Here is a 22,854-nt window from a genome sequence, read left to right as displayed (position 1 = left end):
GAGTCCATATTGATATTTCGAAATGAAAATCAGTGAATTTATTTGACCTTACACTGCATCTCTTTTCTCTTGAGCTGAACATTCGGTTTCTTATTACATTTTCTCTATCTTATTACTTATTTGCACTATATCCCACAATATACTTCAAATACTTTCATGTACTGCCAATATTATTCTAACCGCGAACTACTGATTGAAATTTCATTTCTTTGCATTTACTTTTTGTCCTTAGAGTGTATCCTGCTAAGGATATGAAGTCACTGAAGCCAGGTTTTTCTTTGTGTGCTTCTGTTGTGAATCCAACAGACAGGCTCTCTTTGTTGCCATCTGTTTCCAGTTTTAGAGTTTGCTTTTTTATTTTTGATTTAATTATGTTTTTAAAATATGTAAACACCTATATGGTTCAGAAGTCAAGTGTCTAGAAAGATGCCTTCAGAAAGTCCCACTTCTGTCCGTCTCTAAGCTGCTCTCCGTGCCCAGAGGCAATCATTTTTATGACTGCTGGTCTGTCCTTGCACAGTTTTGTTGCATTTTTCTGCAAAACTAAAGCAAATATGTGTACTAAGTTTTCTCCTTTCCTTATTCCTTATATCAAAGGCCACACTTCGCTGGTGTTCAATCACCAGTGTGTCGTGGTGCTCAGGCCATTCGGCAGCCAGCACGGTGTGGGTCCCGCCTGCTGGCCGTGGCGCGCTCAGCAGGAGGGTGCGGCGAGTGCATTCACCGGGCTGTCCTGAAGGGCGGTGTGCGCTCACGGACCCTGCGCACTGTTGGCTTGTGGAACTGTATCTTCAGGGGCACTCCTGGGTAGGGGGACTGCCAGGCTAAAAAGTAAAAATATGTCCAGTTCCCCTCCAGCGGGTGTTCTTCTGTCTCCCACCAGCGGTGGGTGAGTGCCCGTTTCTCCACACAGGGGTCACACTTGGGTTTTTCTAATTCAGTAGGTGAAAACCCTGGAGTGCTTTAAAATTGCTAATGCTTATGTCCCTTTACATCTCCCCCCCCCTCCCCCGGCCCCAGAGGTTCTTCTCCAGTAGTTGAGGCTGGGGCCTGGGCATGCGGGTTTGTCTTGAATTCCCACAGGTGGTCTTGTTGCGTAGCCGGGGGTGAGAAGCACTGTGCCCAGTTTACCAGATTTCCTTTGCTAGTCCCACAGTCTCACTGCGACTGTCAATGCTGGGTATCATTAATTTTTTATTTTTGCCAATTTGTTATCTGCCTTACTTTTTACGTCTTTTTTCTGTTCTTATGTACCTACTGCCTCCCAGCTCAGACTTTTGTCTTCCCCGAAGTGCGGCTCTCCCTCCCTCCCTGCCAAGGCCCCCTGCCTGCTGAGGCCTGCAGTCCCCGCCCCCCTGGGGCATCACAGAGCCCTGCCCTTGTGGTCTGCAGGTGTCTGACTTCCGGGAGCAGCTGCTGGCCTGTGCTGGGGTGGAAGCCGAGCGAGTGGTGGAGTTTTCCTGTGGTGAGAATCCGTGTCCGGGCTGGAATGGGCCACGTGTCACACTCCGGCCCCTTGTTGTCACGGTTTGACCCTGTGCTCTTACCAGGCCCAAGGGGCTGAGGAGACCATGAGGCGGGAGCGCCATGCTTTGCCAGCTCTCACGTGAGCTCACTGTCTCTGTGCTCCCGCACTGTGTTCTCTGCCTCCATGGAGAGGGCCGAGTACCGCCCTCTGGTGCTGTGGAAGCAGGCGGCTGGGCGAGTGTGGGAATTGCTCTCCTGGCATGGAAGACAGGGTTGGGGAATGCTCTTTCCAGACCCTGCGTTACAGAATTGTCAGCACCTCGTTTTCAGGCCCTCCCTGGGTCTCCGCAGGTCACGTGATCCCTCCAGACAATATCTTACCCCTCGTCGTCTGCAGCGGGCCCTCCAGCCAGCAGCTGGAGTTCACGTACCAGAAGAGAGAGCTGCCGCAGATGGTTAGTACCAGCCCGCCCTACCACAGCCTTTCCCCGGGGTGCCAGGCACCCTGGCCAGTGCTCAGTGTTGCAGTGTTGGGGAGATGAGTGCTGGGGTCTGCCACCACGGAGCTGGCACAGGCTGCATAGTGTCCTGCCTGGATGCTCTTCGGGAGCTCTGAGCTTCCCCCTGCCCTTACCCCTTAGACTGTTAAGTACGTTTTCTTAGAACCTCGAGGCCTCCCTTGAGGATGAACCTGATGAGAAAGCCGCTCGTTTCCTTTGGTTCTTTTGCCATCTGGTTATGTCAGTCCCTGCCCTGGGCAGGGATGCCGGGCTTGGAGGCCCGTCGTGAGAGGCGCACGTGGGGTTTCCAGTGTCCGATTTGTCATAGATGGTGCTTAGTCCCCAGTGGCCCACCGGGCATTGGGAGTTGGAGCAGGGAGGCCTCGGCGGCTTGCCAGCAGCAGGTTTTAGCTCTGGTGCGCTAGCATGTGTGTGGTAGGGAGGGCGGCACCTTCCCATCTCTGATTCCTACCCAGGGGGCCCTTTAGGCTACAGGTCTCCTGCATGAGTGCAGTCACCCTAGGATCTCTCTACTTGGTTTTGAGTCTCAAAGTCAGGAAGCACTGTTTGGCTATGGCTCCAGGGAGGGCTCTCTGTCTTCCTTCCTTATTAGATGGATGAGACTGGCCGCATTCTCTGTAACCTGTGCACTGTGGTCCCTGGAGGGGTGGTCTGTTTCTTCCCCTCCTATGAGTACCAACGCCAGGTGTATGCCCACTGGGATAAGAGTGGTCTGCTGGCCCGCCTGGCTGTCAGGAAAAAGGTGAGTGACCTCTCAGCTGGAACTCCCACTTACAAGGACAGTGGCACCCAGAGTTCCTGCTAGGATTTCTCATGCCTGTCAGATCAGGTTAGGCCTTGTGTCTGGGCTTCTGCTAGCTCCTTACCCCCACCTCTTCCGCTGATCCCCTCGGGAGGATTTCCCTGGAGCCCCTTATTCTGGGGGCTCCTCCACTTCCCAGTCTGGAAAACAAGGCCAAGAGCATACCTGGGACCCAAGCATTCTGAAACCCTTTTCTGGAAGACATTGTCTGTTTTCCTTCAGATATTTCAGGAACCCAAGAGAGCAAACCAGGTGGAGCAGGTGCTGATGGAGTATTCCAGGTGCATTAAGGTGAGAAGTTTAACTCGGGCCTTGGGTCCAGAGAACACCTGGCAGCTGCCAGTATTTTGGGTGGCATCCAGGTTTTGGCTCCATAACTGGGCTGGTGTCTCCTGCAGTGCTGTGGCCAGGCGGGAGGCACAGTGACAGGTGCTCTGCTCCTCTCTGTGGTTGGAGGAAAGATGAGTGAAGGTATTAACTTCTCTGACAACCTCGGCCGGTAAGTTCTGGGCCTCTCATCTCCCAGGCTTCGCCGCTGATCACCTCTCACTCCAAACAGCTGGGTCCCTGTCTGCAAGTTGATGCCGTCAGACTGCACCCCCGGCTGACTGCTTGGGTCACTCAGCTGTGTGGGGAGGTAGTTTTGGCTCTTTGGTGCCAGGTGGAAATTAGGCAGAGCGTAATTTTGTCAGGACTCTGTTCATGTGTCCTGCACCAGGTCTCAGCTGAGCATACCTGCTCCAGGTGGGGAGGGGGAGAGGTGGAGGCAGCAAGCACAACTTGAGGGGGCTGAAGGAGCGCTGGATGTAGCAGTTGACGTGAGGGTGAGGACTGAGTCCTTCATCCTGGCCCTGGCAAACGCGTCGGGGGCTTGACTGCCCCCATGCCATGGGCTCATGTTTCCTCTGCCCTAGGTGTGTGGTTATGGTAGGCATGCCCTACCCCAACATCAAGTCTCCAGAGCTACAAGAGAAGATGGCCTACCTGGATCAGACCCTAGTGAGTACCTCCAGTGTCCAGAGGGTGGGAGGAGACGGCTGGGGAGAAGATGCTACCTCAGGCTGCGATACCAGGGCCGCACTGCTGTGACTTCCCCACTGCCCACTGATGCCTGCCAGTGTTTCCCGTCCACTCCAGGGGATGGGACGCACCGCTTACCTCTGGAGCCTGCTGGTGTTGTGCCCATGACGCCTGCTGCTTTTGCTCCCATGTTGAGCAGTATCATTTTCTAGAACGCTAAGCGGGGAGAGGCAAGAAAATGCTGACAGCTGCTCTCCTCTGCCCTCCCCAGCCCAGAGGCCCCGGTCAGCCGCCACCAGGGAAGGCTTTGGTGGAGAATCTGTGTATGAAGGCTGTCAACCAATCTATAGGTAGGCCTGGGACTGTTCTGGCTCTTGGGATGCATGGTGGGAGAATGAGGTGACAAGAAGGAGGGGTTTTCCTTCTCTGAGGAAGGAGGGAACATGATAGAAATGGACTGTGGGGGAGGCTGGTTTAACTAAGAGCCCCAACCTCTGTCCCCATCTAGGCAGGGCCATTAGGCACCAGAAGGATTTTGCCAGCATAGTGCTTCTGGATCAGCGGTATGCCCGCCCATCTATCCTGGGAAAGCTGCCAGCCTGGATCCGAGACCGTGTGGAGGTCAAAGCCACCTTTGGTCTTGCCTTTGCTGCTATGAGGAAGGTCAGTCCTGCCTTTCCCTCCCCTCTGAGAGCTCCCCCCGCCCCACCGCCGAGATCTCGTGCCTCATTGCTTTGCCCTGTCTCCCCAGTTCCATCGTGAGAAGTCTGTCCTTTCCTGATGGCTGGCGCACCACTGGCTGGGTGCCAGGCTCTTCCTTCACGCTGCCCACTTGAAATGTTTGTCTCAGGCCTGCTCTGCGGGGATCCAGCCTGAGACGGTGAAACCCAGCTGGAGACCAGACCAGCCCCTTTCTGGAATCAGTGGGCTGCCAGGACCAGGTATAGGTGGACAAGCCAGTAGGAGAACATCAGGTTGATCCTGAAGAAATCGTGGGTCCTGGCCATCCTGGGACCCATCCCAGGGCAGTTCCCCTCCCTGAAATTGAATCTGTTTGCCCCTTCAGCGTGGCCCAGAGTTCAGCTCCCTGCCCTGCCTCCCGGCCAGTCTTCCACCCCAGCATCTCTGCCTTTCCATCTCTGTGTCCACTCTCTCAGAGGTGAGGCGGAACATGCCCTCCAGCCTTTCCCCTTTCTGGCCACAGTTTGCTGTTCTAAACCGCCACCTTCTCTTCAAAACTAAGGATGTTCCCTATTTCCAGCTCCCAGCTCCCTGGTGTCCACAGGGCTCCTGCCCAGGGGCCTCTGACCACCTCAGCGCAACCTCTTTCTCTGTGTTAAGAACTGGGAAGAGAGCCATGTGCCGGCTCCCCGACCTGCTGGTCTCTCTCTCCCAACCACAGTGCTGGCCCCTAACTTGTTCCATAGCATTTCCTGCTCCCTTGGCCTGGCTCCATGTCCTCCAAGTCAGTGGCACCTCCTTCCCACTCAGCCACTTGAGCAAACTCCAAGACATCTCCTCCCCTGACTTCAGCAATTATGCCAAGGGCCATTAGGCTCCCAGCAGGACTATTTTTAGAGACCCCGTGTCTGTCAGGGAGACAGTTTTCCCTGTGTGAAAATCTCCCTCCCTCCATCTGCAACAGCCGCCCCTGCTGACTGCATCTCTGTGCTCTCCCTGACCCGGAGGAAGGGGCCATGGTCCACCCAGTGCTCTGCCCCCACTGCTTGAGCCAAGGGGGAGCGGGAGGACAGGTGCTGGCTTGGAGATGCTTGCCTTCTGCACAGCTAGGGTTCCTTAATTAAAAGTGCACTGTTGGTTTACGCTCGGTTCTTGCATGATACTGCTTTATTGATTCATGTGTTTATTTCAGTCTGTAGCTGGAGGAGAGCTCAGGCAGAGCAAGGGCTCCCCCCTCCCAGCCATTTGGCCTCAGAAGCTGGCCACCGTGCTCCTTGAAGAAGGTCCAGACACAGGCCTGGGACAGTCCTCCACGATGCCCGTTCTTCCACAGGCAGCAGGGGCCGAGAGACCCGCAGGCCAGGCTGCTTATCCCAGTCGTGTCCATGTGAGGGCAATAAGTAAATCTGGGTTTTGGTGGGGAAGGAGTGGCTGAGCCCCTAGGATTCCCAGTCGTCCTCATCCTCCTCTCCAGGTGGCTGCTGTGGAGGAGGCAGAGGCGGGATGGAGTCTGACATTCGGGCAAAGGCTCCTCCTGGCCCCTCGCTGGCCCCCGTTGCAGGTCCTTTCCCAGAGATACCTGGGAGGGCAGAGGTGGAGGGTGAAGGGGGTTGGTTTGGGGTACCAGTTCACCCAGCCCCTAGAGACTTAAAAACAGGAGGAACAAAGCAGGACATGATATTTTCTGTCCTGCACACTGAGACTTCTAGCCCAGGGAAGGCAGCCAGGCTCTGCTTCCTACCTTTACGCCTCATGACCAGCTTGTTAAAGAGATCCGACATCAAGTCTCCACCTTGGCTTGTGGCTCTCACTGTAGCAGGAAAAAGCCATGGGTCAGGAAGGATGAGGGGACCAAGGACAAAATCTGCCTCTGAGGTGACGTCCTCAGGGTTTGGTCCTATTTCTCTTCTTGCTCCCTATCCAGACCTGCTGGCCCCTCCCACAGCCACCACATCACCGCCAGGTCTCAGAGCTGCAGGCTGTCAGTGGAGCCAGTACCGAGCACTAATAAACTGTCTAACATAGCCGCCCTGTGAGACAAAGCAGGAGGGAGGAGGGGGGGCCCCATTGTATGGATGAGGAAACTGGCCCAGAGAGGCTGGGCAGTTTGCCCGAGGTCACAGCGCAAAGCTCAAGAAACCTAGCTGGAGCTCAACCCCGGGACTCCAGAGCATTGCGGCTTTGGGCCCAGGTGTGCTGTTTGTGCTGCATTTAGGACGCACAGCACGCAGAACCTGCAGCCTCGAGAGGCTTGGGGAAGCAGGACTGAGCTAACTGTCCAGGTCTGCAGTCTCTGCAGCAGCTCGGGTCCCCAGCCATGTCCTGGGACAGCTCCTGGCAGAATCTAAGAAGATTCTCTGTTGTCACAGTTTGAGCTGCATGAGGCTCTGTCTTCCTCTTAGCTTAGAGAGGACGGTTCTAAGCAGGCTACAAAACCAGGAAGGAACCACAGCGCAAGCAGGAAGGGTGGGAATGTTAGGGACGGCAACTTCCCACGGACAGCCTGGGGAAAGTATGGGGCAGGTGGGTGGGTGCTGCCCCTCTGGCCTTTGGGATGGGCAGAGTGCTCCCTGGGGTCTGGTGGTGGCTACAAGAGAAGGTGGCCCTTCTCTCAGAACCCTTCTACCGGAGTGGGCCAAGGGCCCCCTCACCTTGCTCCTGCTCCTTCTGTTTCTTCTTCTCCAGCTTGCGCTCCTTGACGCTGCGGAGCTTGGCCTTGCCGATGCCCCCAGCCTGGCGGATGGACTCCAGCAGAGTGGCCCGGCCACTGGAGGGGTCCACCACTTCCTTGGGAGCTCCCTGGACTGTAGCTGGGAGGGGCAGGGTGTGAGGAAGAGGGCTTCTCAGGCAGGCCAGCCTGAGGGACAGCCTTGCCCAGCCCAAGGTTCTGGGGGTCCAGAGGCTTTCCCTCAAGTCTGGCTGTGAGAACGGGCTCTTCCTCTTGCAAAAGGAAGCCAGTGGGTGAAGCCGAGCCCTGGGAGACCGTCCGCAGCCCAGATGCTGCCTGTGTCTGCCTGAGCTCAGCAAGTCCTATGTCCAGGCATCCCTGGTCCCTCTCCAGCACCACCTGCTTTACAGGCCACTGCAGAGGTGGCCCGTGGGAATCTACTGCTGTGTGGACAGTGTCTGAAGTTGACACATGAGTCAACACGGGAGAAGTCCTGCTAAAATGGAAATCCTGCAACTTAAGGATGTGGATATTTTGTTGCTGAAGCTTTCTATATTTTCAGTAGCCGCCCTTTTCCCACTGGTGTAAGTGGGAATGGGGGACCACAGCTCCTCCTGTCCATGTCCAGGCTCCCTCTGCCCTGGAGATGAGAATTCCGGGGGGACTACAGACACAGTTTGAAAACCACGATTTCATGAACCCAGTGGAACAAGACCTTGAAATTAGGACTCTTCTGAAAGTCTGGAATTTATGGTCGCATAAACCTATGGGAAACCCTCCAGGGATCCAGAAATTAGAGGCACCCTCAAAGAGCACACGCCCCCTTGCCTCTGACCACCCCCCCACACCCTGGTGCTTTTACCTAAAGGAGACACGCCGCCACTGCTGTCCTCCCTGGCACCTTGGCCTGGGGAGGCCATGGGCTGGGGTGGGGGTGGGGGAGCACTGACCAGCACAGCCGGAGCTGGGGGAGGCGGGGGGCGGCGGCGGCGGTGGTGGGGGTGCTGTTAGCACCCCATCTTCTGGGTCTGAAACAGAAGTGTGGGAAAGTGTGAGGTGCCTAGGAATGCAAGGGGCCAAGTAAGGGAGTTGTTGCCCAACTCCTGTTCTCAGCTCACCCGGCTTGAAAGTCTCGGCCACCTCTGTGTGGAAGGTGGGCAGCTCTGGAATGGTGCCAGGGGCAGAGGGGGCAATGCCAGGGCCCAGGTCAGCACTGTACATGAGGTCATCGGCGATGCCTGGCAGGTCAGGCAGGTAGGATGGCACGTCAATCTCAGGCACTTGGCCCAGGTCAGGCACATAGAAGTAGTTCTCTGGAACCTGTAAGATTAGGTGGCGGCCCGAGTGGGGGCTGAAGGGGGCTTGGGCCCTGCAGTTTGACCTTGGGGCAGTCAGCAGGGCCTCGTGCATACCCGTGTACAGCAGGGTGGGAGTAGGGGCTCGATAGACCCCTCACCTCGCTGGCAGGGCCCACTTTCTTGTCCACTGCCTCCCCCCCCCCCCAAGCCAAGGCATCACCGGCTATACCTGTTGCTCCAGCTGCTCCCTCTTGCTGATGGACAAAGGGGCATCGAACAGCTTCTCCTCAGTCTCTGCCCCCAGCATCACGTGGGTCTTTGTAACAGCACCAGCCAGGGGGTCCAGGAAGACATACTTCTTGTACCTACAGAGGTGGGGTGGATGTTGGGCAGTCCACCACCTGCTCAAGGCCCATGGTCCTCACTCGGCTTTCCTACTCCATCGGGGCCACGGTTAGTCTGTCCTGTGGACTCCGAGGCCTTACAAAGTCAGTCACGCTGCTTGGCTCCGGGTTCCCCAGCCTGCAGGCTTCTGCCCCCACGAAGCCAGGCCAGGCCACCCAGCCACCCAGCCACCCAGCCACCCTCCCAGGGCCCCGCCGTGTGCCTTACAGGTTCTCAGTGGTGTTGAACAGCAGCAAGGAGCTGACGGAGCTGATGTTGCTGGGAAGGCCCCCGAGCCCCTCCTCGGCCTCATCCTCAGGCTCTGGCTTGGTGTTCACACACACGGGGAAGTATTTCAGCTTCTCCTGGCAGGCGCGGGGGTGGTAACGCAAGCATGGTGGGCCGCCGTGCCAGGCCAAAGTGAGCACCCATTCCAGTCCAAGTCCACTTAGGGAACAGGACCCTCAGTTCCTCCCGACACCCGGGGCCGCCTCCGGTCACCCCATGAGTGTGTGAGCCCATCAGACCTGCAGGGCCCACTCATCCAGGGGGCGATGCTTGCTCTGGATCCTGTGGCGGGGGCGTCTCTGCAGGCCGGGGTCCTGGGCTCCCATAAAGATGGAACCGTACTCCTGCAGGCGCTCTGGAGCTGGGTACTTGGCACTGGAGAACACCTGTGAACACAGGGAGTCCGAGATGCTCCAGAGTCTGGGGTGCAGTGGGGCGGACGGGGGGATGTGAGCAGAAGGAAAGCTTGAGGTGTGGCTGGGCAAGGCAGGCAGGGACCTGGGCAACATCAGGAGCATGGCGAGATAGGAGGGATGGGATTTCTGGGACTGCCTGCCAGCCATGTGGACTCAGGGCTACATGGTCTACCTTGATGGCCTTCTTGCTGCCCTTGATCTTCTCAATCTTGGCCTGGGCCAAGGAGACCCTCTCTCCAATGGCCTGCAGCTGCCTCCGGCTGAGCTCTACTCGCTGAGAGATCCTGCCATGGGAAAATAAAACAAAACAGAACACGAGCTGAGGGCTGCTCCCCAAGTCCCTGCAGTCTCCTGCACCCCTGCTTCTATCTGTAAACTTACAAAGCCAAGGGCTTCGGCAAGCGCCCTTAAAATACAGCGTTACTTGCTTGTCACGGCTGACCTTGAACTGTCCAGGTGACCTCTGCACAGATCTCTATCTGAACGGTCTAGAAATGAACTCTACCGAGTTCTTGGAGCTCTGGGTAGGAACAGGCAATCGCCCTGGCCCCAAGGTGTGTTTGGACGTGCCATCTGTCAGGGTCAGGGCCCCCGCCTCCAGGAGTTTACAGCCTCAAGCAGGGGCAAGCAGAGAGAAAATTGTCAGGACTCCTGTACATAATCGCCTATTTCCAGATGAGACTAGCGCTCCCAAGGATAAGGGTTGGGCAAAGCTGGGTCTAAATCAATTCCCAGACCCATTCACAGGGAACTGCCCTGACACATAAAAAACAGCTCACGTGGGCAAATGCAAAGTCCACTCCATGGTTCTCATGGTTGTGGTCAGAGTGCTCGCTCTGAGGTTTCCACCCACCCTTCCCAGTGCAGTGGGCTCCAGTGACACCAGTGCCCTGCTAGTCCCTGAACGTGCCAGATGTAGTATTGCGTGGCCTCTGCCTCAGACGAGGTGCCATCCCTGTAGATACCCACGGGGCTGGCTTCTCTGCCTCACCAAGCACGCTTCTCCCTGAAGCCGTCCTGACCACCGACTCTAGACGTGCACCTGTCACTTTCCAACCCCCCTTTTACACAGAGCCACTTGACATGCATCTATTGCTTATCTGTGCTCCAAGGGGTAGGGGCTCAGGTTTGTTCCCTGCTGTTTTCCCAGTGTTGGCAGCTGGAGAGGCTCCCTGAATGACTAACACCCACATGCCCTAAACGTAACGCACAGGAGCCTCGCTCCCGCTGTCCCACACTATGGAGCAACGGCAAGGTTCTCCGCACTGCAGAGCTGACTGGCTGAACAGGTGCCAGGTACCTTCCTGACTGCTCCCCTGCCGGCAGGAACACCAGCCCCTGCCCGTGACCCCCCTCTTCCCACTCAGGCTGCGTGTCGGCACTCACCGCCCAGGAGGGAGCATACAAGTGAGAAAGAGGCAGACCCGCAACTGCAAGTTTACAGGGAAAGGGCAGAGGCCGCGGTGGATGGCAGGGGGCCCCACTGTCTCTGGGGTCAGAGACGATGTACCCAGGGAACGCAAGGATTTCTTGAAAGGTTGAACAGTCAAGGCTTTCCAGACCAATCTTCCTAAATCAAACCCCGCCAACTCTAGAGGATTTTGGTCCCCCAGAGAACCCACCAGATCAGCCAATTTCACAACCCAGGGGTCTCGGTTCCCTGCAGTCTCCCTGCTTACCCTAGCTGCTTCTGTGCAGGGGACTTAGTGAGGCAGGGGGCTGGGAGACAAGCAGGTACCCAAAGCAGCTCAGTCTTCCTTGACAGACTGGTCTGACTGGGCGGCAAAGGAGACAGACAATAGAGGGCAGAGTTTCCTCCCAGTGAGAGAACGCAGAACAACCAGACTTGCGCCAGAAGAGCAGGAAGAAAGGTTTGCATCCGCTGAGAAGGGTGCTCACGCACAAGCCACTGCCTTCAGCTCCCAGCCCGGCCACGTCCTGCCCCTGGGTGCTGACGCCACCTCAGTGCTTATGTGACCGCTCGGCTTGAAGTCAACGTGGAGAGTGGGAGGAACAGAACTGGGGAGGGACAAAGGCTATTCTGTTCTGCTTCTTCCATCAAGAAGGGCTGATTTCTCTTAAGTTGCAAACGTAAAGCTTAACCATAAACCCTTGCAAAGTTCCAGAATGGATTATTAAATCGAGGGTCTGTAAGCACTTCGAAGAGAAAGAGGCAGATCCCAGAGGCCAGCATTGTTCTAAATTCACAGCATTTCTTTTTTTGACAGGGTTATTAGACCGGTGCATCAGGGGAAAACCTTAAACACAGTGCATCTTGAGTCAGCAAGGATTCTGACGGCTTCTCACAAAATCCCGTGGACAAGGTGGAGCTATGGGGGTTGGAGAAGAGCACATCTAGGGAAAATCAGAGCTGAAGAATGGACTGATTTTGGCCTCGCACAAGGGTCTCTGGCAGGGCCCCGTCCAGCCTGTGCAATGCTGGGTTCGTAAACAGGATATCAAATGGAGGAGAGTCAAAACGGCCTGGCTGGGGAATCAAGACTCAAATAATCTTGAGAGGCCAGAAGGATGGACTGCAGTCAACAAGATGACACCGATAAGGGATGAAGTCCAGTGCACGAACGCAGAAGAGGGAAGGTTAGCAGCAAGGCCTGAGGTTTTGGTTAACTAGAGCTCAGTATGAGCTAAAAGTGTGTTAAGCAGCTTAAGAAGGAAATGGGATCTTGGGGCACAGAGCTCCTTGTCCCTCCTCCCTTCTTTCAGTAAACAGGGGACATCCACTCTCTTGGGGGCACTAGAGAGAAAACAGACCCCAGATTAATGAGCTAATCTGTGCTGGGTACCAACCGCTCCACAGCTGTGTCCCCTTTAAACCGGATCCACATTTTAAGAGGACTGTGAATTCCTACTAGACCAACTCTAGGGTCTGTCTTATTCACTGCTGTGTCTCCAGCACCTGGGACTGTGCCTGACATGGAACAAATACTGGCTGAAGGAAAAGTGACAAGTTAAAGACCGTCCAAAGGAGCGTGATGAGGACGGCGAGGAGTGAGCTACTCACGTTCTACAAAGATGACTGAAGGGTGTTCTGGCTACAGGAGAGGTGACTTAGATTATGGTGATTCCCTCATGTCGAAACTATCACAAGTGCTGTCGGGTGGAAAAGGGACTGCACTTATCCTGTTGCCCCAGAGGCTGCAAGAGGACCAGTGCATGGAGTTACAAGGAAGCAGATCTCGGTTCTGCACAAGGAGAACTTTCTAGTAAACATTCTTCCTGGGAGAGCTTTGCAAATCAGATTCGGGCGGGATGAGCACCTGTCAGCAATACTCCAAGGGAGTATTCCAAGGGGGGCAGAGGAAAGAAGACAGGATTTCCAGGGTTCTTTTTCGCATCCAAGAGCCTACCGGTCTAAGTAATGGCCTGCTTGTTGACAAAGCCCCCATCCATGTCTCATCCCTCACAGTTGGAGCCAAGGTGCTGAGAGCGCAGAGCACGGGTGAGCCGGGTGAGCTGTTGGGACGGAGCTCCGCAACCAATTAGCAGTGTCCTCCACGAGGGTGGGGGAATCGTGGCAAGAAGGTGATTTGTTTGCCCTTCCTAATCTACACCCCCTGGCTTGGTGGTCTGCTTCAAGGCAGGTCAGTTTCCAAGCTTATCACTGAAGCCAAGTCCCCAAAACACGTCTGCCCGGACCCCAGGGCTGTCTGTGTGGGCGTCAGGAATGGAGCTGGCTCAGTCAGTCTGCTCAGAGCTCGGGCTGGAGATGAATCAGGGAGCACACAGCTCCCAGGGAGAGAAGTGACTAGTATGCCCCACAAACCTGGGTTTAACATCTGCTTAGCAGCAGTGCGACCTTGGCAAGTCACCGAACTGGCCTATGCCTCGGGCTTCTTCAGCTGCAGAACAGGGACGGTGACTTCTATGCCGTGGAACTACTGTAAAGGTTAAAATGAGCAACCATAGGCCCAGGGTTCCCGTACTAGCTGATATATCCTCGGTGCTATTACCACCCACGACGTTAGGAGGGATGAGGGGCTCCAGGCGCTCAGAGGAAAGCAAGAAGAGGCAGTGCTGAGCAGACATCGGGGAGGAGGACGGTCCAGGCCGAGGAAACGGGCACTTCACAGGGAATGCCATGGAGGCAGAGGGCAGGGCAACGGGAACTGGCTCCTCTGGCTGCTGTGGGGAGGCACTCACCGAAGCACCACAGGGACCACTGCCCTCCTGGCGTGGGAGAGGGAGGGGACAGCGTGGCCGGGACAGTGCTTGGGTTCCCGGTGCCCCACCTCCCATGCTGACCCCCCCACTCCCTCACAGCCCCCCTGCATCAGCACACCCTCACGACTTCCCACCTGCCCACAGAGCCTGCTGGGGAGGAGGGAGCGCCAGCTTCTCCTCCCCTCGCCTGTCCTATCCCTAGGCACTGCGGACCCTGGACCTGCTCTTGTGTTCCCTCCTCCGCTCCGCTCCCCCCCCACCCCCCCACCCCGGCCCCGCCCCGCATGATTAGGAATGACGTGCTAATTATGCAGGCGGCTGACTGAGCGCTTCCTAACCTCGGGAGTCACCAGGTGCCGATGGGGACCGAGGGGGGGCGAAGTGAGGCAGAGGGGAGAAGATGCGAAAGGAGGAAGGGGAGGGAGGGAAATGAGGAAAAGAAGGGAGGAAGGAGGGGTTGGAAAGACAAAGGAGAGGAAGGGGGAAAGCTTTGCAAAGAAAAGGACTCCTTCCCCAGGCTGCGGCTTCCCAGCTACACAAGGGCTGAAGGGCTGTCGGGGAAGGCAAGTGACAGCACCCCAACTTCAACACACGGAAGCTGTCCAGCTCCTCTTCCCTCCGCCCCTCAACCCCCTCTGCCACGTCCTCTAAGTCATGGGAAGCAGGTGACATCTCTGGGCGGCTATTTTGGGGCCTGGCTTCTCCCAGGTGAGGCAGGGAGAGACACAGGCCAAGAGAGCCTGAGAGGCACTTGTCATTCTCTTCAGGCTCCATAGGCCCCCGCTGCGGCAGAGCAGGAGGAAGGAGGCAGGCTCGGAATGCTAATTTTCCATGAGCTCACCTACCTGCGGCACTGGGCACAGGCGCCCTTGGGCTGAGGGGCCTGGGCCTGAAACGGGGAGTGGTGGGGAAGAGAGACAGATACCCACCTGTCTCTTCTTTACAAGAGGTTTTCAAGCAGGTGGAGTAAGTTTGAGGGGGAAGATTCCAAGCCGGGGTCACTTCCCCACTACAAAAGCCCATGAGAAATGAAAAGCCCACGGGTGTGTGGACTGCTGCAGGATGGGGGGTGGGAGGAGCAGGCGAAGAAGACTGGGTCTGGGCACGCCCCACCCCCACTACCCCACCCCTCCCTTTTCTTCATCCTGTTCCCAAGCTGTCATCATGTCCTGTCATTATTCCCTTTGCAATGTCCCTTATCCAGCCTTCCCTGCTGCAGCTCCCCTGGACTGCAGCCTCACCCCTTCGGTGCCTTGACTGCAGCAACAGTTCTCAGTGCGTCCCTGAAAGCCCCTCCCTCCCCTCCTGGCCACTGCTCAGCCTTCCCTGCTCCAGAACCTCCCGTGGCTCCCTACAAGGCCCGAGTCAAGCACAAAGCCCTGTCCTGTTAGGGGAAGCCCCCATGGGCCCTAAGTTACTCATCCTAACTGTTCACCTGCCCCACCATCCTCCGTCCCCCTCCCTCTGCCCTGGCCCATTCCCGCAGCAGTGCTGAGCGCAGAAAGAAGTGAGAGGCCAGCTCCCAAGGGCATGCCGTCAGAGAGGGAAGCAAGGGCCGCAGACACAGGGAAAGTTGACTCTTCACACCCTGTTCTACAGGGCAGGAGCTGTGTGCACAGGGCAAGCAGCAATGTCTGCACTCCCAGCACAACCGCCCCCGTTCAGGCCAGCCTCCCCTGGGGAGCCTGGGATACACCACGCTCCCCACTCCAGCCTCTGAGCCTTTGGCATCCATTTCTAGACCCCACCAGAGGACCGGCATGCCCACATTCCTACCCCTGCCTAACCACGGCCTATCCCTCCTATGGCCTGGTTCATGCCCCTCTCCTGCAGGAGGCCTCCTCTGACCATGTGTAGTAGGCATGCGGGTTTCCTCTCTTGCATCCACTTCTTCCTTACTCAGACAAGGCCCTCATTTCCTCTGGGGAGCACACTGCTCCCACAGGCCCAGTCCCTGCACTTCGGGTGGGGCTAAACCAGGGTTCAGGAGTAATGCACGTAATGCACGGGGTCCAAGCCCACCAGTGCGTCATGCGCTCTGCCCCAGCGATGGGCTCTGGGACAGACACGGGAACGCAGCCAGGCCAGCGGGCCTTCCGAGGAGATGCTGACACACAGGGTGCCCTCTTTCCTACTGGACCTGAATGTGAGTGCAGGAGCTCCGGCCCCACTGCGGCCTTTCTGGGAATGGGGTCGACGGAGAAGCAGCAAGCTGGGATGGAATCAAAGAAAAATCAGGTTCTGACGACATCGGTTAAGCCCTGCAACCCTACATCCTGCTCTACTGATCGGTTACTGTTTGCTTAAACTGGTTTGGGGAGTTCCGATTCGTACTCATTGTCTCTTCTCTAGATCCCTAGAAGCCTCCACAGTTCATGCTACACAATGAAGAATCCATCTAGACTTGGTGCTTTCCCTACCCTAGACTCTAAGATCCTTGAGGACAGGCCAGGCTGCGCACGTCGTCAGGACCCCTCAGGGTCCAGCAGGTTTGGCACATGGTGGGAGGTCAAGGGAGTGACCAGGCACGGGGTTCCTGAGAGGCACCCTAAGCTCCCTGGACCGTGCCTAGCTGCTCGGGGGGGGGGGGGGGAGGAGGCGTCCCTCACCACTTTCTCCCAGGAGATAGACTTCCTGTCCTCTCCTCATTCCATCCCCGGGCACGCGGACAGGAAACGGTCTACAGGTGCCAAATACCAGGAAGGGAAAGGAAGGTACACTGAAACTCCAGTGCTCCCCTTAGAGAAAGGCAAGCATACAATCACATTCCTGGAACACAAATGTTTCTGACGGATTGTTCGTCGCCTCCATTTCAGTCACAGGGCATGGGGTGTCTACCATCTGGGGTTGATGGCTCTTTAAGGCCTGTGTTGTCTAATGTGTTCCTTAGGCATATTTAGCACAAATACAAGCCCAGAAAGGGCCCGCAGCGTTTTCCGTAACTACTGATAGCAAGTTCAGGAGGGCCACCACAGGAGCAGAGGGGCAGAGCCAACAGCAGCGGGTGAGAGGACGGAGAGCTTCCTGAATGCTTACTAGCTGCCAGGTGCTTTGATTCCTTCACACATTTTAATTTATTTAATCTTCAGCACAATCCTACGAGGAAGGTAGCACTATTAACACCATTTTATAGATGGGAACACTGAGGCTTGGCGTGCCACTGGGGAAGCTGGACTGGAGTCCCGGCAGGCCGCTCCAGTGCCAGCCCCCTTCACCACTCCGGGGCACGGCTCCGTGCTTACACTTACAGTCTGGATAGGCCTGGGGCAGAGAGGGGAGTCGGTGGGCATGTGAGAGGCTGAAGAGTAGGAGGGTCTGGTGTTTATACCGAGTCTAACTGGAGACAGTGAACCCATTTTCTGCCCCCACTGGGGAAGGCTTCCGGGAGGAGACCGCCTTCCCGGTGGTGAAGTGGAGGTTGCATGGTGAGGTAGCTGGGGCTTCCTGGTCTGGGGCACATGGTGGGGAGGGTAAGGGGGTGACTTGGACCATGAGAGAGACCTCAATCAGACAATGACTTCACATGGGGTGGGATAAAGGGTCCCTGTGTAAGGCATCGGGTGGGCCCCAGGAAGGAGGTCTGAGCCCCATCTCAGGCTTCTTACAGTCAGAGAAAGACAACGACCTGTATGCAAGACCACCATTATGGTGTATGCAAAACACCATTAACTCATGTTAAATAACCACTGAGTGAAAATCATTATGGCCCAAGGGTTGTCCCAGATAAGCACTGGCAATACTCCCACTCAAAACCGTCATCACCCCACAGGCCCTGCCTACCTCACCAGCTTCGTGAGCCCCCCCACTCCTTGCTCCGGCCACACTGGCTTCCATTCAGGTCCTTTCTACCTCAGGGCTTTAGCTCATGCCCTTCTTTCTTTCTGGAATGTTCTTCTTCTCGATCTACCCCCTCACAATAACTCTGACTCACCCTTCATTTCCCCATACATGTTTTCCTCACATATGCCTTCCCCAATCACCCCACAGACCAAGTCAGGCCTCCTGTTACCAACTCCTGTAGCAACTTATCTCCCCTTCACAGACAGACAGGGGTAATTCCAGAGTCTGGAGCCACAGTACCTGGGTGTGAGCCCTGGCTCTGCCACTTGGGCAAATCTCCTAGCCGTGCCTCAGTTTCCTCATCTATACAATGGAGAAAACAGCCCCTCCTCATCAAGTTGTTCTGAGGGTTAAACGAGATGATACACTCAGATCAGCGGTAGCACACGGTTCAGGCTACACGACTATCAGTTTTTACAAAACGACTATAAACAGGTCTTAATCACAATTGTAATTAAGGAACTACTTATACCATTGGTTAATTAGAGTCCATCTCTCCTGCCAGAGCACAGGTTTCCCCACTCTCCACAGCAGAGTGTTCCTGCGAAACCTCAGAAGCTGAAACGACGCAAAGTGAAGAAGTAACGCTCAGTTCATAAAAGTGAGAATCCGCTTCGGCTTTCTTCCGGTTAGTGAATGAGGTACGAGTGTCGGTCTCTCATAAAGCAACGTGGCAGAACGTGAACTTGTTTCGGACCGTGGGGGAAACCTGTATGCTCTCTAGCTGGGACAGGGACATGACCTTACTCCTCGCTCTAAGTAACTAAAGAGAGCAGCATGGTGCCTTGCACACAAGTGTTGAATAAATATTCAGGATACGAGTGATATGCAGGAATGAGTGAGGGCCTGGGTACCCTCCCCGGGCTCCCCGATGGGAGAAAGAGCAGGAGTTGGGAGAGGAGTACCACCTCTGGGGCCTGTGCATCCATAGGGAACCGGGGGCGCTAAGTGGGACAGGAGGCAGTGAGCTCCTACGAGCACTTACAAGGAAGAGCTTCGAAGCTGGGCTCCTACCTTGGGCCCCGTGAGCACAGGGAAGCCAGCCGAATCACCAAGAAGCAGCGGAAGGGCCGCAGGGTGCACGCCGACTGCCCAGCCCCTAATCAGGTGCGGGCGGGTAGCAGCACCTACCTGCTAAAGATGTCTCCAGAGACCTTCTGTAGGTACTGCAGGGCATCCGCCGCCTGCTGGATGGCCTCCTCCCGCCGCAGGTCTGGCTGGATGAGGGGCACCGCATAGGTCTGCCCCGCCAACGAGTGCTGGCTCCTCGTGGGAGTCATGGTGCCTGTGGGTGGGAACCAGAGCATGAGGGGCCAAGTGCCGTGAGAAGAGAGCCCAGCCCCCGACCCCAACTGTCTGCCGCTGGCCCCGCCTGTGGAGGCGGGGAGTAGAGGACAGAGCATTGGGTGGGAGGCCAGGAGCTCCCAGGAGCTGGTACTGTGTTGATGCAGGCTGCGTAAAGGAGGAAAGCAAAGTGACAGCGACGACAGAGACAGAGAAGTGGTCAGAGAAGGTGCTCTGCTAGGCCCCCTTTCCATACACTGTCTCATTTCAACCTCCCAAGCCTGGACACGCAAGAAAGAAACCCTGGCTGCGGAGTTAAAAAGAGGCTGGAAGCAGAGGGATGGATATGGGGGAGGGCGGGGGGAGAAATGTCTGTGTCAACTGCCAAATGATCCCCAGGTCTGGAAAAACACAGGAAATGCGAGCTCCTAGGTTCTTTTCACTTTGACCCCAGGAACTCAAGACCTGTTCCTGAGACAGGATAGGTAGTGGCTGGTGACTCTGCTCCCCCAGGCTACAGCTAAGGGGGGCCAGGAGGAAGGAGGGGGCATGTGGGGGCGGGGGACAAGGAGGAAAAACACTCCTTCCAATTGCAAGATGAGGGCAGAGTCTATTTATACTGGGTTTAATTAGCTCTGCTCCCTGGTGCCACTAAAGCAGCAATCACGCTGCAGACGGCGCTGATTTGACTGGCAAGAGATGTACCAGGCAGAATATTAAGGCACCGGGCCCTATAAATAGGCCTCATCACAGCCCCTCGGTAGAAGACGGTGAGGAAGACATTCATCAGACCTGGCAGTGTGCTACAGGCCTGTTCTCTTCGGCACCACGTTAGGGCCCCCCAGTGCTCCAGAGCTGAAGCTGGGGCGGGCTAAGTGTGACACAGAGGCCTGAGGAGGCTTCATGGGGGCTTAAAGAACGGTGTGACTTTGGGTAAGTCGCTTGCCTTCTCTGGATTCCTGATTCTTCCCATTTCCCACTCTGCAGACCGAGAATGGCACTCCTCTCTAAGAAGTGGCTTTTCCCAACGCAGCACACCATCTTCTCCAGGCTGGAGCATACTCCTTTGCTCCCTCTGCTGGCTTCCCCAGCCCCTCCTCCTGGCCCGGCTTGATCCCTCCCACCCACCCCCACGGGGACGACTCATGATCTCCAAGGACCTATCTCCTCGCCAACTTCTTCTAGGGCAGTGACATCCTCAGCTTCCCAGACCCGAAGCTGCCTAGAATCCTCATCAGGGCCGGGGAGCTCCTCCTCACCTCCCCACTCCTCCCCCTCCTATCAGATGACCAAAGCGGGGCCAGCTAATGCCTAACCCAGGAACCTAACCCTCTGAGACCACCACACTCCTTTCAAGAAGCCCCCCCATTTATATTCATACTGATGCAAACTTGCTGGGCACTCTGACTTAATTCTGTACCTCAGTCTTCCCATGGGTAAGCTCAGGAGAGGGTCAAAGGTAGAAGATACTTTCTGTGCACATACTGAGATGCATTCCTTGTAAGTCACCTCAACTGTGTGTGTGTGTAAGTGCACAGGAGGGGGGCGTAGAGGGACCAATCTCCTCAACAAGGCAGGGGCAGGTCCATTCAAGAATTAAGAGACTGAGTACAGCTGGTCAGTGGTTTACTCATTCTGTCTCCAGACATCTACGGATCAACTATTAGACGCCAGCCACGATCACAACAAAGAAGAATAGGACACTGTGCTGGCCTCAAAAACAGACACCACGTGATAAGTGCTCTACTTTAGCCACAATACAGTGCTGGGGGGAGCAGTGAGGAAGGAGTGATCGATCCCTCCAGAGGTTAGGGGAGTCAGCAAGGCCTCTCAGCAGAAACGGCAGCTCCCTATCAGGCCCAGCAAGGGCACTGCAGGGAAAGCATTCCAGGTAGAAGGACTTGAACAAAGGTGTGTAGGGAACAGCAAGTGGTCTTGAGTGATAAGGTATCCCTGGGTCATTAGCAGGAAAAAATAAAGCAGCCAGATAGTGATAAACACTGCATACCGCTGCAAGAAGTTTGCTCTGAAGCCCTTAGGCCGCAGCTGCCCAATATCGTAGCCTCTAGCTGCATGTGGCCTACCCGAGTGGAGGCGTAGTGTCAGTGCAAAACGTACACCAAATTTCAAAGACTTAGTAGGAAAATCAATGTAGAATATCCCATTAAAATTTTTATATTGATTACAGGCTGCAATGACCATATTTTAGATATACAGGGTTAAAGAAAATCTATTACTAAATCGATTTCACCTGTTTCTTTTTACTTGTAAAATCACAACATGGGGCTCACATCCTATTTCTATTTGATGCCCCTACCTTACAGAACCTGGTAAAACCACGGACCTATCCAGAAAATGAACAGACACCATACCCGCCTCTCAGTGCTGTTTATAATCTGGGAAGTGCATGGAATCCTTCCCGCAAACCATCCCCGGACAGCCCAGGTTAAGAGCAATGCCGTGGGCAGTCAGGAAGCAAGCGCGCTGAAAGCCGTGAGAGGTCAACTGAGAGCGGCCGGGGAGGGAAGGGAGCTGCAGAAGCGGGGTCCGAGGATTCAGTTCAGACGGCTTGCAGGGCCCAGGGCCCAGGGGTGCAAAGGCACGCGAGGGTCACGGGATCCGGCGGGCCGCGACAGGAAGGGAGGGCTGCAGCCCGGGGCCCCGAGTCCGGCGGGTAGGCGGGCAGGGCCCTCCCCGCGCCCCGGCCTCACGCCGGGGAGGAAGAGCGGCTCCCGGGGTGCAGGCGAGCGGGGAGGGACCCGTCTGACTGGGGGCAGGGGCCCGGCGCCGCTTCCGGGCGGGCGGCTCGCCGGGCGGCGGAGTGGGATGGAAGCCCGGGCACAGGCCTGTGCGGACGGCGGCCGTGGCTCCGGGGCCTCGCCGCCCGGCCTCCACCGCCAAGCCCGGCCTCCCGGAGCCCCTCCCTCCCCGCCGCTCCTCCGCGTCCCGCCCCTCCACGTCCCCGCGCGGCCCCGGGGTCCCCGCGCCCTCCCCCGGCCCGCCCGCTCCTCACCTGCGCGCCGCCCGCCGCCCGCCGCTCCGGCCGCCGCGCTTCCGCCGCGCCCGCTCCGCCGGGTCCTGGCGCCGCCGGCGGCGTCGCGCCGCCGCTCCGCCTCTCGGGGCGCTCGGCCGGCTGGCGGAGCTCTGGGCGGCCGGTGGCGGGCCTCCGCGCGGAAACGCCCCTCGGCCGCCCGCGTTCCCCGCCGCCCCTCTCGCGCGTAGTGCCGGGCGCCGGGCCGCCCCGAGCCGTCGCCCTTCCCGGCGCCCAGTCCCCTCCCCGCCTTCCGCTCGGGCCCAGCCCCCTCCGCCCGTCCGCCCCTCTGCGCCACCCCGGCGCCCGACCCCGGCCGGGTCCCGGAACCGCCCTCCCTCCGCCCGCGCGCGCCGTGCTGCCCGGGCTTGGCGTCTGGGGTAGGCAGACAGAAGGTAGAGTGGTGGGTGTGCCGCGTGGGGGGGGGGTGTGTGTGTGATGAGCTCATGTGTACAGACTGTTTCTCTCTGCGGCTTCTCTGACCGCATTGGACTCGGGCTTCTCTGAATCTTCTGCCCAACCGGGCTTCGACCTGCATCGCCCCTTTGTAGCGACAACCCCGCGAGGTCGCTTTAGCCGGAATCCCCCAGCCTCTACGTCAGATCACTCTCCATATCTGACCACGTGCCTCATCCCCCACGATCCCCCGCCGCTAGCCCTTCGCCCTGGTTGCTCCCAGCAAGAATCCTGTTGGTCAGCTGAGCGAAGAATTACCTACCCTCTTAGTGATTTTCTATCCACCGCCCCCACCCCCGCCTGCGCCTTGGCTATGAATCCCCACTTGTCCATGCCGTATTTGCAAGTGACCCTGCTTCTGTACCCTGCTTCAGAGGTCTCCTTCCCTCTTGCAAAGTCCTGAATAAAATCTCTTTTTACTGCTACTGTGTAGCTCTGGTTTTCTTTGACACGTCAGTTTGGGATGATGAGAAAGTTCCTGGAGATTAGTAGCGGTGATGGTTGTACAGCAATGTG

General features: G+C 56.9%; 2 protein-coding genes across 6 annotated transcripts in view; one reads left to right on the top strand and one right to left on the bottom strand.

The window, feature by feature from the left end:
- Nucleotides 1-5,633, top strand: part of DDX11 (DEAD/H-box helicase 11) — a 34,313-nt gene extending 28,680 nt beyond the window's left edge. For all 5 annotated transcript variants that reach the window (XM_045781072.2, XM_045781071.2, XM_045781074.2 and 2 more), the window contains 9 exons: nt 1,393-1,465; nt 1,819-1,922; nt 2,581-2,730; nt 3,013-3,081; nt 3,189-3,289; nt 3,705-3,789; nt 4,082-4,160; nt 4,319-4,473; nt 4,562-5,633. In XM_045781072.2, the coding sequence (XP_045637028.2) occupies nt 1,393-1,465; nt 1,819-1,922; nt 2,581-2,730; nt 3,013-3,081; nt 3,189-3,289; nt 3,705-3,789; nt 4,082-4,160; nt 4,319-4,473; nt 4,562-4,591 (846 nt within the window). In that variant the 3' untranslated portion in view covers nt 4,592-5,633. The remainder of the gene's footprint in view (nt 1-1,392; nt 1,466-1,818; nt 1,923-2,580; nt 2,731-3,012; nt 3,082-3,188; nt 3,290-3,704; nt 3,790-4,081; nt 4,161-4,318; nt 4,474-4,561) is intronic.
- A 7-nt stretch (nt 5,634-5,640) lies between these two features.
- On the bottom strand, nt 5,641-22,076 carry WASHC1 (WASH complex subunit 1). Its single transcript, XM_045781077.2, is given in 12 exon segments — nt 5,641-6,070; nt 6,233-6,301; nt 7,143-7,301; nt 8,022-8,139; nt 8,141-8,187; nt 8,278-8,479; nt 8,687-8,822; nt 9,070-9,206; nt 9,369-9,515; nt 9,718-9,829; nt 18,699-18,852; nt 21,865-22,076. Coding segments are annotated over 11 exon segments (1,416 nt in total). The 5' UTR covers nt 18,848-18,852; nt 21,865-22,076; the 3' UTR covers nt 5,641-5,930.
- Between the last annotated feature and the right edge of the window lie 778 nt (nt 22,077-22,854).

This window comes from Ursus americanus, chromosome 25, assembly GCF_024610735.1.
Source record: "Ursus americanus isolate L20-20 chromosome 25, mUrsAme1.1.p, whole genome shotgun sequence".
In the NCBI taxonomy this organism is placed as follows: Eukaryota; Metazoa; Chordata; class Mammalia; order Carnivora; family Ursidae; genus Ursus; species Ursus americanus.
This window is presented reverse-complemented; position numbering and strand designations above follow the sequence as displayed.